Here is a 14,872-nt window from a genome sequence, read left to right as displayed (position 1 = left end):
AACTAAAATTACATTCACTGTGTGCATTTCTCAAAGGATAATGAAAAGGTGAAAAATGAAACACCTTGAAGTTGATGCATTTTTTTCTTGGGGGGAGGTGTCATGTGAGAGTACCTTTAAGAAATGAGTTTTTATAAAAGGGTGTGTATATAAATATCTGTAATGAGTGTACCTTTAAGAAATGAGTGTTTATTACTGCAGTGATATCAGAGAGGGGGGTGGAGTTGGGCTACATGTCAGCTTTTTACTTTTGTTTTAGGCTGTTTGCTGCAGGGTGCGTTTTAGTTTCGTTTTCAGAGCTGGATAGCTGCAGTGACAGCCAGAAGGTGTATCAGAGTCTCTCTCTGGAATCTATAGACTGTAAATCAATCCTGGTGATTTAAAACTAATAACAGTAGTGACTTTAAACTGATGTGCTTCTGGTAAAAGGTGTTTTAAGTCTTATGGATGTTAAAAGGAAAGCTTAAAGGATTACTTAGTGTTGTATTCTTTGGGGGTTGTATTAGAATTAATGATTGCTGAGATGTTCACAATTTGTTTTAAAAAGGTTAACTTGAGTTCAGAGAATCAACATTCTTTTGCTTTAAAAAATACTTTTACATTTCTGTTCTACCACACCTGTAGAGTGGGCCGTGTGCTCTCTACACCACAATCTATTAAAAGTTGTGGGTCAGGTGAACTCCACGATACGCTTTGGGGTTCCCTAAACCTTGGCCCCTAACAAATTGACCTTCACCCAAGAATAAGACTCTGTTGGAAGAGACTGGTAGGACAGACAGACTGCAGCTGCAGCTGTCCCTGTTATGGGTATCCACAATATTTAAAGATGGCTTGAAGGCCTCACAGACACAAAGTCCCTCACCCACCCCCAGCCAGGGGTACCACCGCAATGCAACACTTCAGCCTCCGAATGATCCCAACCCCCTGAGGGGTCCGAACAAGCCCAACCTCCCGGTCGGTTCTCCCACCCCCACCTCCAGCCGCCTAAGCACTGGGCAGCAGCTCCGGTGCCCTTGAGCTTCCTGCCGGAAAATGGAAATGGCTCCTCACTTCCTCAGTTCCCTTCAGCAGCCATTGTGCCAGCTTCACGTTTTTAAAAAGGACTATGCAATGCCTGCGTAATTTCTTGCTGGGGTATCAGTTAATTCCCGGGAGGCCATTGTATTTGACTTCAATTTTGCTAATGAGATGGAAATTGATACAAATTGGGGCTAATAATATGCTCGTCACATTTGGGCGAGATCCGGAACTCGCTATCGGGAATGGGCCAGTTAGACGGCAAACTGATTCGCACCCAGCATGAATCTCGATTTTGGCCTTTCCCGTTTTTAACCAGCAGATCACAACATGGTGGTAAAATCGCACATATTTCTGTCGTGGGTCAAAGTTGTTTTCTGTTTGAGTTCCAATCTGAGAAAGTCTAATTTTTGAGTCAGCCATTTCCTCTCTTTCCCTCCAGGCGTTCACCAATGACCATGTGGGTGAAAGTGATGAGAATGTGGAGCGCGGCAACTGGTCCTCGAAGACAGACTACTTGCTCACAATGATTGGTTACGCTGTGGGTTACGGCAATGTCTGGAGATTCCCTTACCTGGCTTACAAAAATGGAGGAGGTACAGGGGAAATTTTTTTCATTTGAATGATAAATTCAATCTCACAGTATTAAACTATTTATACAATTTGACCAGGGATGTGGGTGATGTGTTGTTGTGATAGTTCAGAATTATAGGTAAGAATGAGATAAAGCAAATAGATGACACTTTAAAAAGATATTCAAAATGATTAAAACAACTGTCCATTTTTGCTTTAAAGTGATATTGTTTAAAACTCATGAACCGTCCACATCAATCACATTTACTGCACAATGTCTGAAACCCTCAGTGCGAGTTTCACGACGGCCCCGGAACCCGCTCCTTGCATCGAATTCACCCCCACCCGGGGGGCTAGGAGCGGTGCTCCATTATTCTCGGCCGTGGGGCCTTGACGCTGGCGTCAAGGCAGCGCGCCGAGAATGACGCGACAGCGGCGCCTATGTGACGTCAGCTGCGCATGCGCAGGTTGGCCGGCTCCAATCCGCGCATACGCGACTGACATCACAATGCTGACAGCTCGTACCCGCGCATGCGTGGTGGCCGTCTTTCCCCTCAGCCGCCCCGCAAGACGTGGCGGCTTGATCTTGCGGGGCGGCGGAGGGGAAATAGTGCGTCTGATTGAGACGCCGGCCCGACGATCGGTGGGCACCGACCGCGAGCCTGTCCCCTTCGGAGCACAGTCGTGGTGCTCATTCCCCACCAGGCCCACTACAAGCCCCAAACAGGCATATCCACACCCATTTCACGACGGCAGCGACCTGGTGTGGATGCCGCTCGGCCCACTCGGAAAATCGCCGGTCGCCATGAAAAACGGCAAGTGGCGATTCTTCCAAAGCGGGTGGGGGGGGGGGGGGAGAATCGAGGGGGGCGCCAGGTGGGCATGAAATATTTGTCGGGGGGCCCTCCCGCGATTCTTCCACACGGCATGGGGAGCGGAGAATCACGCCCCTCAGCCAGACCATGGGGTCAAGTTTGGAGGTTGGATTCAAGCCTGCACATTTTTGTGCTAATCACACCCCACAGAACTGGAACGATGGAAACCACCAACAATCATGTAAAAATGCTGTAACACCATTGCAAAAAGAGACCGAAAATATGTTGATTCAGTTAGAGAATGAAATTCACAAAATAGGAATTTCTCTACAACTTCCTTCATTTATTGAACATTTAAAACTGCAACAGTGAGATTAACACTTCCAATATTTCAACGTCCAATCAAATCGTAAAAAATCTTATCGGAATCATGATATGGCCAAAGAAAATAGGAGAGAATGGAGACAAATTAATTTTCTATATTGGGATGATCAGAAGGAAAGATATTGCTGCACAAGTGACAGATAGCTAGGTGGAGAGAATGAAAGAAATAAAGAAAGAAAGAAAAAAAGAAAGAATGAAAGAAAGAAAGAGAGCGAGAAAGAGAGGGAGAGAAAGGAAATCAGGAGAGACGGAAGGGTTTTCATAAAGATTTCAGAAGTAATTGGAACCCAACCCACCTGATATGAACAAGGAGGTTCTGCATAACGATGTTTTCACCCTTGTGGTAGTCACCACTAGTACTATATTACATGTATTACACTCTTGTCTTTGTGGTAATTGATAGTGCATCAACCCTCCATTGAAGTTCTTTCTTATATTTTCCAGGAGCGTTTCTTATTCCCTACACACTCATGCTGGCACTCGCTGGCATACCAATATTTTTCTTGGAATCTTCCTTTGGGCAGTTTGCCAGCCTTGGACCTGTTGCAGTTTGGAAAGCCGTGCCAATGTTCCAAGGTTAACATTTATTTTGTAACACAGTCTCGCAATAATTTAACTGAGTAATAGTGCTAACTTCATATTAAAAAACAGCTGGAATGTTCCCGCTCGGACAAAGGTTGCAGCTGAACCTGGTGAAGTAATGTTGCCATTCTGATCTGTTGTATAATTTATAAAACCAGATACAGACAATGAAGAGACAGACACAGTGAGTGAAATATTTTCTTTCCTCATCCCAACTTTGATCAGGTATTAAACCCAATACCTGGACAAATCTTTATCTCTCAGTCAGTAATTAATGTTGACTTTGATTATATTTTATAACTTGTCACTGTCCTAGATTATGGTGGGAGCTGAACTCCACCATAAACTGCAGAGTATATTGTGCTTTCCCTCTGGTGAAATAAAAGCTTTACCACAGTATCTTTTTCTTTGTATAACCTGCAACGTATCACAATTTCTTAAAGGATTTTGATAAATGTTGCCCATTGATACAAAGTGGATGAATGAATTCAGTCTCTTGCAGTGTAGTAGTGGGTGGCATGGTGGCACAGTGGGCCATACTGCTGCCTCAGAGAGCCAGGGAGCCGGGTTCATTTTCGAACTCAGATGACTGACTGTGTGGAGTTTGAATGTTCTCCTTATATCTGTGTGGGTTCCCTCCCAGCACTTTGCTTTCCTCGCAGTCTAAAGATGTGCAGGTTAGGTGGATTAGGCATGCTAAATTACTCTTCAGTATCCAAAGATGTGCAGGTTAGTTGGGGTTACGGGCATAGAGCAGGGGATGGATCAGGTAGGGTGCTCTTTCCAAGGGTCGGTGATCCATTGATGGGCCAAATGGCCTTCTGCACTGTAGGGATTCTATGGATAGTGTGCCTCTGGAATGTGAAGCATAATGGAAAATAAACACAAATGAAGACTAAGTTCTTAGAAAGAATGTGAGCTTGTTTGCCGTTTAGAAATAAGTAAAAATTAAATGACGTGGGTAGCTCAAACTTGTGCGTCACCTCAGCAATAGTGAGAGCGATAGAGCTGACTGTATCCCTGAGATTAAGGAGGAAAACATCAGCCAAGAATCCTATCATTGATTGCCAATTTCTGTAAAAATATAAACATGTAGCACATGAACTTTGGGTGAGGGCAAGACTGGACTCAACTGGAATGACCCCTCCTGGTCAATGGTTAATGACGTTCAATGTTTCACAGAGTTGGTTCTCGACTTAAGAAGCCCAGGAGACTATAATGTGGACAGCACCGGTCGGAAAAACCAAAAATGCGTTTGATCTTGGGGAAAATCAGTGAGCTGACAGCAAACTCATGTAACTGAGATAATTCCAGAATTGAAAATGATAATATGAATTTTACAATTTAAGTATTTCATAATTTTCCCGAGCGCATACCCCATGAAACAGCTGACACGGGACAGACGATCAGCAATTGATAAGGACAGAGATATGAGACTATTCAAGGTGTTATTCTGCTGCTAAGGTAGCACTCGGTTTAACTCCAGCGTCGGGCAAAAGAATGGCCGATTCCATTCTGATGTTCCGGTCCCCTGTTGGCGGCAGCATCGAGGTTCACGTGGCACGTCAACGGGAGGATGCACATGGGTCAAATTGACAGGCTAGGCATCAAATTCTCCAAGTCTGTGTGATTCTCCGTTCCTCTGAGCCGGGATTCATGTGGGTGAGAATTGCTGCAGGTATTCACCAGCGTGTTCCTGGGACAGTGGACTTCACGGTGGACCGAGGAAGTAACTCTTTTAGGGAGTTGCCCCCAAAGTCCATCAGAGGGCCAATCTCATCACACCGCAATTGATGACCTGTCCACCCCACTCCACCCCACCACACACCCACTCCGATCCCTGGAAGGAAGCCCCCATAAGAGTGATCCCACCAGAACCCCCCCATTACAGAGACCCCCACTAGAAATTCCCCTACAAGAGAGAACCTCACCAGAACCCCTCCCCATTACAGAGACCTCACCAGAAGCTCCTCAATACAGGGACACCCTCCTGAAATCCCCATCACAGAGAACCTCACCAGAAACACCCCCAGAAGAGAGAGACCCCTGCTCGAAGTCCCCCTTAAGTGACACTCCTAACTGGGTACCTGGGAGCTAGTGAGCAATTGAGCCAGAGACAGTGATTAAAAATCAGTGCTTTAAAACTCACCTGTGCCCCACATCTGCTGGCACAGGCAGAGGAAACAGCACCTGTAAATTCCTAGAAAGATGAAATCACATCAGCTGGATGGAAACCCCATCAGATCTTTCATCTGCAAGGCTTTCAAGTGAAATTGATTTTACCCACTGCCCCTAAAACCCATGAACAGAGCATCCCGTAGGTGGAAGATGGAAGGCACTGGAAAACTGCAACCCTAAAAGGTTCAGGCAATAACCTTCCCTCAGAACTGCAAACAAGTAGAAATGCAAACAAAAGTGGGGGGGGGGGGGAAGAGTAAAGAGAAAAAATGGAAAGTCTTTGATAAGGTGGAGAAAAGAAGAAATTAATTGACGGTGGAGTTTTTGGTGGAAGGTCAAAGTAAGTGGCAATGGGGCAAGTAAAGAAACAAATATCTAGAGGAGGCAGGAATAGCAGAGTTCTGAGCAGGATAAATGCAAACCTTTTTGTGGGATATGTGGAACATTCCATGCTCCAGTCCTACTCAGGCCCCCTCCCTCACTGTTGTGATCTGCATGTCTGTGTATATTTAAAGGGTTGACATAGAGAAATAACAGCTAGATAACCACTAAGTGGCAGTACTAGAGATGGGTCTAAAAGATAAACAGGGAGAATTTCTGCCTCTTTGACTTGGAAGTGACTAGTGACCAGAGGTAGGGAGAGATAGCTCAGTGCAGGTGCAGGTAATCACCATTAATATATATTTAGTCTTGTTAAGTTAATCTAAAGTTTAGTTGTTGAAGAGAGAACAAACTCATTGATAAATTCTTATCATTACTAAATAAACAGTATTTGCTTTATTTGAAGACTTCTTGTGTTAATGAACATGAAGTATCTGACCATCTTGGCAGAAAGCAAATGAGTAACAAGATATTACACAACGTAGTGTAACACTCACCTCTTTTGTTTGGTTTTGTGATGACAGTTTTGGGTTGATCTCTGCTCTCGCCCGAACTGGAAATTCAGCAATGTTCCCAGTTTCTGCTCTTCTCTTACCTTCATGTGGTCGACCTCTGACTCTTCCCATTCCTTCTTCGACTTCTCCATCTCCATTTCTGGGGATAAGCTGGAAACCAATTTTTGCTGTAAGTCTGCTGACGCCCACAGCTGGTTTGACTACATTTCCTCACACCTTGGGCGGGATTGGGGCTTGTTTAGCACAGTGGGCTAAACAGCTGGCTTGTAATACAGAACAAGGCCAGCAGTGCGGGTTCAATTCCCCCACCGGCCGCCTCGAACAGGACCGGAATGTGGCGACTAGTGGTTTTTCACAGTAACTTCATTGAAGCCTACTTGTGACAATAAGTGATTATTATATTATTCTCCGGCCTCCAAGTTACATATTTCTCAGCGGCGGGAGGCGGTGGTACATTTGCTGGCGGCGGGATTCTGTGCTCGCACCACTCTCAATGCGATTTCCCATTGAAGCCTACTTGTGACAATAAGTGATTATTATATTATTCTCCGGCCTCCAAGTTACATATTTCTCAGCGGCGGGAGGCGGTGGTACGTTTGCTGGCGGCGGGATTCTCTGCTCGCACCACTCTCAATGCGAATTCCCATTGAAGCCACCCCACGGCACCAGGAAGCCCATGGATAGGGGTGTACTGCCGGCAAGACCAGAGACACCGCCGAAAGCAAACAGCTGGAAAACTCCAGTCCTTGTTTTTTGTCGGGGTCTGGTCCAATCTCCTCATTCACCTGCCTCTATTGCACCTGTATTCAAGATGCAAACTTTCACCACCAGAACTTTAAAAAAAAATCCACTTATAACAGTTGACAGAACCCTTAACTATGTGCATTCCATTTTGTGTGTTTTTGCTTTCACCCATTTCCCTCCTGACTGTAGCCAGCGGGTGTCCATACCCTTAGCCTGCCACCCCAACTGCCATATTCAACGATCATCCATCGCCATTTCCACCACCTCCAGCGTGACATCATCAACAAACACACCTTTCCGTCCCCTCCCCTTTCAGCATTCTGAAAGGGCCGTTCCCTCGGCGACATCCTGGTCCACTCCTCTTTCAGCCTCAACACACTCTCCTTTCTCCAGGGATAATTTTCATGAAAAACACTTGCCCATCCATCTCCTCAACATCCAAAGACACACGTTCTTCTCTCAGGTAAAATAGCAATTTGTATAGACTTAGGTTTGCACTGGAGTGCTGAACTTGTTGCATTTGAGTGCTACAGTGAGAGTTTGGTGACTGAGGGAGTATAAGGGTTCATTTTTATTTAAAGTCTAGTATTTCTTTTATTCAGTTAATTAACTTAAAAGTTGCTGTTTGGTCTACAAGAAGGTGAATTTTGAATTAGCTTTAAACAAGGCTCTATTTGTAGGTACTTGCAGCTGGAACTTGTTAATTAGTTAATTGGTGAGGCCATTTTTCAAAGGCCAGAGTCACAGTATAAATCTGAGCTAGTTATAGTGCAGACTTTGACTGCACTGAGTGCTGAACTTGTTGCATTTGAGTGCTACAGTGAGAGTTTGGTGACTGAGGGAGTTAGGTGAGGAGGGAGTAAGATGCTCCTTACATTTCATTTCCTATATTTATCAAAGAGCGTGAAGGGAGCCAGGAGTTTAGAGTACAGCTGACTGGAAGCAGAGTCAGAGGGCGGAGGTCCAGTTGGTCTACGGGGCAGCTAATTCTGTAAAGTAAGAGGGGATAGAGGCTAGGACAGTTGCATACTCCTCCTGTAGGATGTGGGTGGTGAGGGATACCACTGGTGTCCCCGCTGACTATACCTGCGGGAAGTGCACCCAACTCCAGCTCCTCAGAGACCGTGTTAGGGAACTGGAGCTGGAGCTGGATGAACTTCGGATTATCCGGGAGGCAGAGGGGGTTATCGAGAAGAGTTGCAGGGAGGTAGCCACACCCAAGGTACTGGACAAGAGTAGCTGGATTACAGTCAGGGAAAAGAAAACTAACAGGCAGACAGTGCAGGGATCCCTCGTGGCCGTTCCCCTTCAAAACAAGTATACCGTTTTGGATGCTGTTGTGGGGATGACCTACCGGGGGAAGGCCCTAGCGGCCAGGTCTCTGGCACTGACTCTGACTCTGGGGCTCAGAAGGGAAGGGGGGAGCATAGAAAAGCAATAGTAATAGGAGATTCAATGGTTGGGGAATAGACAGGAGATTCTGTGGTCGCAAGCGAGACGCCCGGAAGGTATGTTGCCTCCCAGGTGCCAGATGTTTCAACAAGATTAGGGAGGATGGTAAAAGAGGTGGGGGGGTGGCATTGTTAATTAGAGATAGTATAACAGCTGCAGAAAGGCAGTTCGAGGGGGATCTGCCTACTGAGGTAATATGGGTTGAAGTTAGAAATAGGAAAGGAGCAGTCACCTTGTTGGGAGTTTTCTATAGGCCCCCCAATGGCAGCAGAGATGTGGAGGAACAGATTGGGAAACAGATTTTGGAAAGGTGCAGAAGTCACAGGGTAGTAGTCATGGGTGACTTCAACTTCCCAAACATTAAGTGGAAACTCTTTAGATCAAATAGTTTGGATGGGGTAGTGTTTGTGCAGTGTGTCCAGGAAGCTTTTCTAACACAGTATGTAGATTGTCCGACAAGAGGGGAGGCCATATTGGATTTGGTACTTGGTAATGAACCAGGGCAGGTGATAGATTTGTTAGGGGGGGAGCATTTTGGAGGTAGTGACCACAATTCTGTGACTTTCACTTTAGTAATGGAGAGGGATAGGTGCTTGCAACAGGGCAAGGTTTACAATTGGGGAAGGGTAAATACAATACTGTCAGACAAGAATTGAAGTGCATAAGTTGGGAACATAGGCTGTCAGGGAAGGACACAAGTGCAATGTGGAATTTGTTCAAGGAACAGGTACTGCGTGTTTTTGATATGTATGTCCCTGTCAGGCAGGGAAGAAATGGTCGAGTGAGGGAACCATGGTTGACAAGAGAAGTTGAATGTCTTGTCAAGAGGAAGAAGGAGACTTATGTAAGGCTGAGGAAACAAGGTTCAGACAGGGCACCGGAGGGATACAAGATAGCCAGGAGGGAACTGAAGAAAGGGATTAGGAGAGCTAAGAGAGGGCATGAAAAATCTTTGGTGGGTAGGATCAAGGAAAACCCCAAGGCCTTTTACACTTATGTGAGAAATATGAGAATGACTAGAGCGAGGGTAGGTCCGATCAAGGACAGCAGCGGGAGATTGTGTATTGAGTCTGAAGATATAGGAGAGGTCTTAAACAAGTATTTTTCTTCAGTATTTACAAACGAGAGGGGCCATATTGTTGGCGAGGACAGTGTGAAACAAACTGGTAAGCTCGAGGAGATACTTGTTAGGAAGGGAGATGTGTTGGGCGTTTTGAAAAACTTGAGGATAGACAAGTTCCCCGGGCCTGATGGGATATATCCAAGGATTCTATGGGAAGCAAGAAATGAAATTGCAGAGCCATTGGCAATGATCTTTTCGTCCTTGCTGTCAACAGGGGTGGTACCAGAGGATTAGAGAGTGGCGAATGTCGTGCCCCTGTTCAAAAAAGGGAATAGGGATAACCCTGGGAATTACAGGCCAGTTAGTCTTACTTCGGTGGTAGGCAAAGTAATGGAAAGGGTACTGAGGGATAGGATTTCTGAGCATCTGGAAAGAAACTGCTTGATTAGGGATAGTCAGCATGGATTTGTGAGGGGTAGGTCGTGCATTACAAGTCTTATTGACTTCTTTGAGGAGGTGACCAAGCATGTGGATGAAGGTAAAGCAATGGATGTAGTGTACATGGATTTTAGTAAGGCATTTGATAAGGTTCCCCATGGTAGGCGTATGCAGAAAGTAAGGAGGCATGGGATAGTGGGAAATTTGGCCAGTTGGATAACAAACTGGATAACCGATAGAAGACAGAGAGTGGTGGTGGATGGCAAATATTCAGCCTGGAGCCCAGTTACCAGTGGTGGAGTTGTGGATAGTGAGGAGGGCTGTTGTCGGCTTCAAAGAGACATAGATAGGATACAATGCTAGGCTGAGAAGTGGCAGATGGACAAATATGAATGCGGAATACAGGGTTAACGGTAGGGTTCTTGGCAATGTAGAGGAGCAAAAAGATCTTGGGGTCTATGTTCATAGATCTTTGAAAGTTGCCACTCAAGTGGATAGAGCTGTGGAGAAAGCCTATGGTGTGCTAGCGTTCATTAACAGAGGGATTGAATTTAAGAGCCGTGAGGTGATGATGCAGCTGTACAAACCCTTGGTCAGGCCACATTTGGAGTACTGTGTGCAGTTCTGGTCACCTCATTTTAGGAAGGATGTGGAAGCTTTGGAAAAGGTGCAAAGGAGATTTACCAGGATGTTGCCTGGAATGGAGAGTAGGTCATACCAGGAAAGGTTGAGGGTGCTACGCCTTTTCTCATTAGAACGGAGAAGGATGAGGGGCGACTTGATAGAGGTTTATAATATGATCAGGGGAATAGATAGAGTAGACAGTCATACCTTTTCCCCGGGTGGAACAAACCATTACAAGGGGACATAAATTTAAGGTAAATGGTGGAAGATATAGCGGGGTGTCAGAGGTAGGTTCTTTACCCAGAGAGTAGTGGGGGCATGGAATGCACTGCCTGTGGAAGTATTTGAGTCGGAAACGTTAGGGACCTTCAAGCGGCTATTGCATAGGTACAGGGATTAGGGTAGAATAATGGAGTGTAGATTAATTTCTTCTTAAGGGCAGCACGGTAGCATTGTGGATAGCACAATTGCTTCACAGCTCCAGGGTCCCAAGATCGATTTCGACTTGGGTCACTGTCTGTGTGGAGTGTGCGTGGGTTTCCTCCGGGTACTCCGGTTTCCTCCCACAGTCCAAAGATGTGCAGGTTGGGTGGATTGGCAATGATAAATTGCCCTTAGTGTCCAAAATTCTATGATTAACCTTGGACAAAAGTTCGGCACAACATCGTGGGCCGAAGGGCCTGTTCTGTGCTGTATTTCTCTATCTATCTATCTATCCTTCAATTTAATATGCTGTGCTCTCTGCTCTCAAAGCCGGCCGCTCTGCACGAGGGCAATCAAACACAGATTGGATGACCACTTTGTGGAACACTTCCATCCAGTCAACTCATAAGAACCCTTCAAGATTCTAAACCCCTCCCATTCTCTCACTTGGTTCTCTGTTGCTGGTCTCCTGCACTGTTCTGTGAAATTCAAGATAAACTCGAAGAATGTCATCTCACCTTTCGATTCGTCACTTTACAGTCATCGGGTATTTACACTTAGTGAACAATTTCAATTGGAATTTCATTTTGCTTCTTTTTCCTTGCAATCTTGATTTTATTTTCGATTGTCTCTTCTTCTGAAGAAAGGTGATCAACCTGAAATATTGGGCAAGATCTAACGCCTCAGCGGGGAAGCATTCAGTCCCAATTTCTACATGAACGAACTCCGCTCGCCAGTGCAGGAAGAGATCCTGTGGCACGCAACGCCCCCCCCCCCCCCCAACTAGGACCTCCGGAAACCCCCAACACACATTTAAGGGGGTATTGTGCCTCTTGCACCTCACAAGGGCAGGGCACTCCCAGACCCAATCCCCAGCACAGGTAAAATGTTACCCTGGCATTGCCCCTGCCAGGCTGGCAGTGTCAGGGTGTCCAGGGGTCCTTGGGTACCACACTGCCCAGAGCCCAACTTCCCAGGGCCCTCAAACACTGAGGAGATCGCCCAAAGTGCCAGTGTGCCTGGTCCACGTTGGTGGGGACCAACACTAACCGGCACTCGCTCAGATTCTCCAGGGCACAAGGGTTAGATCCCACGCCTTGAGTACATCCGACGAGTCAAAGCGCATCTTACTGCCCACTTTAATATGCAGATTTGGGTTCCCTCCATTGTGCATCCTGAGTCAGGCATGATGCGGCTATTTGATTTTTCCCATTAACTTTTGCCCTTTCTCTCTCCGCATTTGCTGACTGACCTGCTGGATATTTCCAGCGTTTTCTCTTTTGACCTGAGATGTCCAAGGTCTGAAGTATTTTATTTCTGTATGAGAGGAAAAGGGTTCACGGCATTGACATTATTGAATTGCTTTATCGTTTTAAATACCTCTGTTCAAGCTGCTAATTTCACAGGAAATCAAGTTAATGTTACACAATCAGTCCTCATAATTTAACCCTTACTCTCGGCAACATGTGTTACAACACCTCTGAGGCTAATATATATTTCCAAGGATCAGTGCCCAACTTGGATGTGCCCAGATGGGGACTCACCAAGACCCTGCACAACAGAAACATAACTTCCTCCCATCATATTGCGGCCCCCTTAAGCTAAGGACCAACATTCTAATTAGATCCCACAATTCCTAGTCTCTTGCTATGATGAAAATCCCACAAATGTATCTTGGCTCCAAAATGGCTGACTTCACCCCTCTTTCACTGAACTCTATTGGTCACCCATTTTCCCCTTGCTGCACCTAGCTACACTTCTTTCTAACATCCTGCTCCCATCTACACAGCCTCCTGTTGCTCTTGAATTATTGTCAGCTGTGAAGCTGGCTGCATCATTCCTCATTCTTTCATCAGTCTTTGGTATACTTGGTGAAAAGCTGAAGTGTCAGTACTCTGTACAGATCTTTGTCAAACGCCACTTGTTACAACCCACCAATCAGATTATACTCCCTTTATTCCCTGCTCTGTCTCCTGTCTCAGAACCAATTGCTAACCAATATCACAGGGTCACTGGATTCTGTGCATTTTACTTTTATTATAATCCTTTTATCAGGAACTTTCCCGAAAGGGGAGAATAGGGAGAATGGCTGCTAATTGGGCACCTGGGGCGGAATTCTCCAACCCCCAGCAGGGTCGGAGAATCGCCTGGGGGTGCCTAAAATACCGCCCCCGCCGTGGCAGAGATTCTCCGCCACCCGGGAAGTGGCGGGGGCAGGAATCTCGCCACTCCGATCGGAGAGGCCCCTGCGGCAATTCTCCGGCCCGGATGGGAGGCCTCTCCCGCCGCCGAGGTTTAAACCACCTCTGGAACGGCGGGCTCAGCGGCGCGAGCAGGCCCCCGGGGTCCTGGGGGGGGGCGGGGGCGATCGAACCCCGGGGGGTGCCCCCACGGTGGCCTGGCCCGCGATCGTGGCCCCCGGCTCAGACTCCGGGCCAGTGCTCTGGCTGCACTAGTTTTCTTCCGCGTCCGCCACGGCCTCCACCATGGCGGAGGCGGAAGAGAACCCCACATCGCGTATGCGCCGGCAGTGACGTCAGCGGCCAATGCCGCTGACGTCACTGCCGGCGCATGCGCGGACCGGCGAAAGCCTTTCGGCCAGCCCCGCTGCCGGGGGCGCCGTTATTTTGCGCCGGTCTTCAGGTGGCAACCGCTCCGGCGCGGGGCTGGCCCCCAAAGGTGGCGCCACTCCCCTACTCCGGGACCCTCCGTCACGCCGGGTAGGGGAGAATGCCGCCCCTGATTCCCGATCTGAGGTTAACGCGCACCTGACTGCAGTAATGCAGAGAGCATGCAAACTCATGCCTCCTGCTAATTGAAATATTTACAGCAGGCAGCCCAGCGTTCAGCAAGTTGCTCAGTGGCTGCACCTATGAACAGGGTTTGTGCAAAGCTAGTATGACTGAAAGCCATTCTGCATCTGTGAAAGGCGTGGTATATTCTGGATCGTGCAGATGTTGATGGTGGATGGAGAACAGCCTCTGAGCAGAAGGGAGGTGGTTTAACAGGCGAGAAAGCAGGTTCCAACACTCTCCAAGCGGTTGAATAAACTCGGTTGTTCTCACTGGAATGACGGAGGTATTGTTCTCAATAAAGTTCAGTTAAAGATCTGTTGGTAGACAGATAGAACATAGAACAGTACAGCACAGAACAGGCCCTTCGGCCCTCAATGTTGTGCCGAGCCATGATCACCCTACTCAAACCCACGTATCCACCCTATACCCGTAACCCAACAACCCCCCCCTTAACCTTACTTTTATTAGGACACTACGGGCAATTTAGCATGGCCAATCCACCTAACCCGCACATCTTTGGGCTGTGGGAGGAAACCGGAGCACCCGGAGGAAACCCACGCACACAGGGGGAGGACGTGCAGACTCCACACAGACAGTGACCCAGCCGGGAATCGAACCTGGGACCCTGGAGCTGTGAAGCATTTATGCTAACCACCATGCTACCCTGCTGCCCAATGTGCAGTTTCTTTCCAAGCATTTCAGAGTTTTAAGTTGGGAGCTACAAGTAGAGCTATAAAGGCATCAGCGAGAGACCCTGGGTGGGATTCTCCGATAATCAGCGTGATGGCCGGGACCCAGCGCCAAAAAAGCGCGGATCACTCCAGCGTCGGGCGCTGCCAATCATCGCGTAGTCTCTGGGCCCGAATGGGCCAGCAGCGGCGTGACGCC

General features: G+C 47.3%; 1 protein-coding gene across 1 annotated transcript in view; it reads left to right on the top strand.

Moving 5' to 3' along the window:
- The first annotated feature begins 1,525 nt into the window (after positions 1-1,525).
- The window catches only part of LOC119951666 (sodium- and chloride-dependent neutral and basic amino acid transporter B(0+)-like), a 101,012-nt gene continuing 87,665 nt past the window's right edge, over positions 1,526-14,872 (top strand). Inside the window, exons 1-2 of the mRNA XM_038774859.1 lie at positions 1,526-1,613; positions 3,234-3,365. Of these exons, the coding sequence (XP_038630787.1) occupies positions 1,544-1,613; positions 3,234-3,365 (202 nt within the window). The 5' untranslated portion in view covers positions 1,526-1,543. The remainder of the gene's footprint in view (positions 1,614-3,233; positions 3,366-14,872) is intronic.

Source organism: Scyliorhinus canicula, chromosome 17 (assembly GCF_902713615.1).
Source record: "Scyliorhinus canicula chromosome 17, sScyCan1.1, whole genome shotgun sequence".
NCBI lineage: Eukaryota > Metazoa > Chordata > Chondrichthyes > Carcharhiniformes > Scyliorhinidae > Scyliorhinus > Scyliorhinus canicula.
Note: the sequence above shows the minus strand (reverse complement) of the source record. Positions and strands in the feature narration are given on the sequence as shown.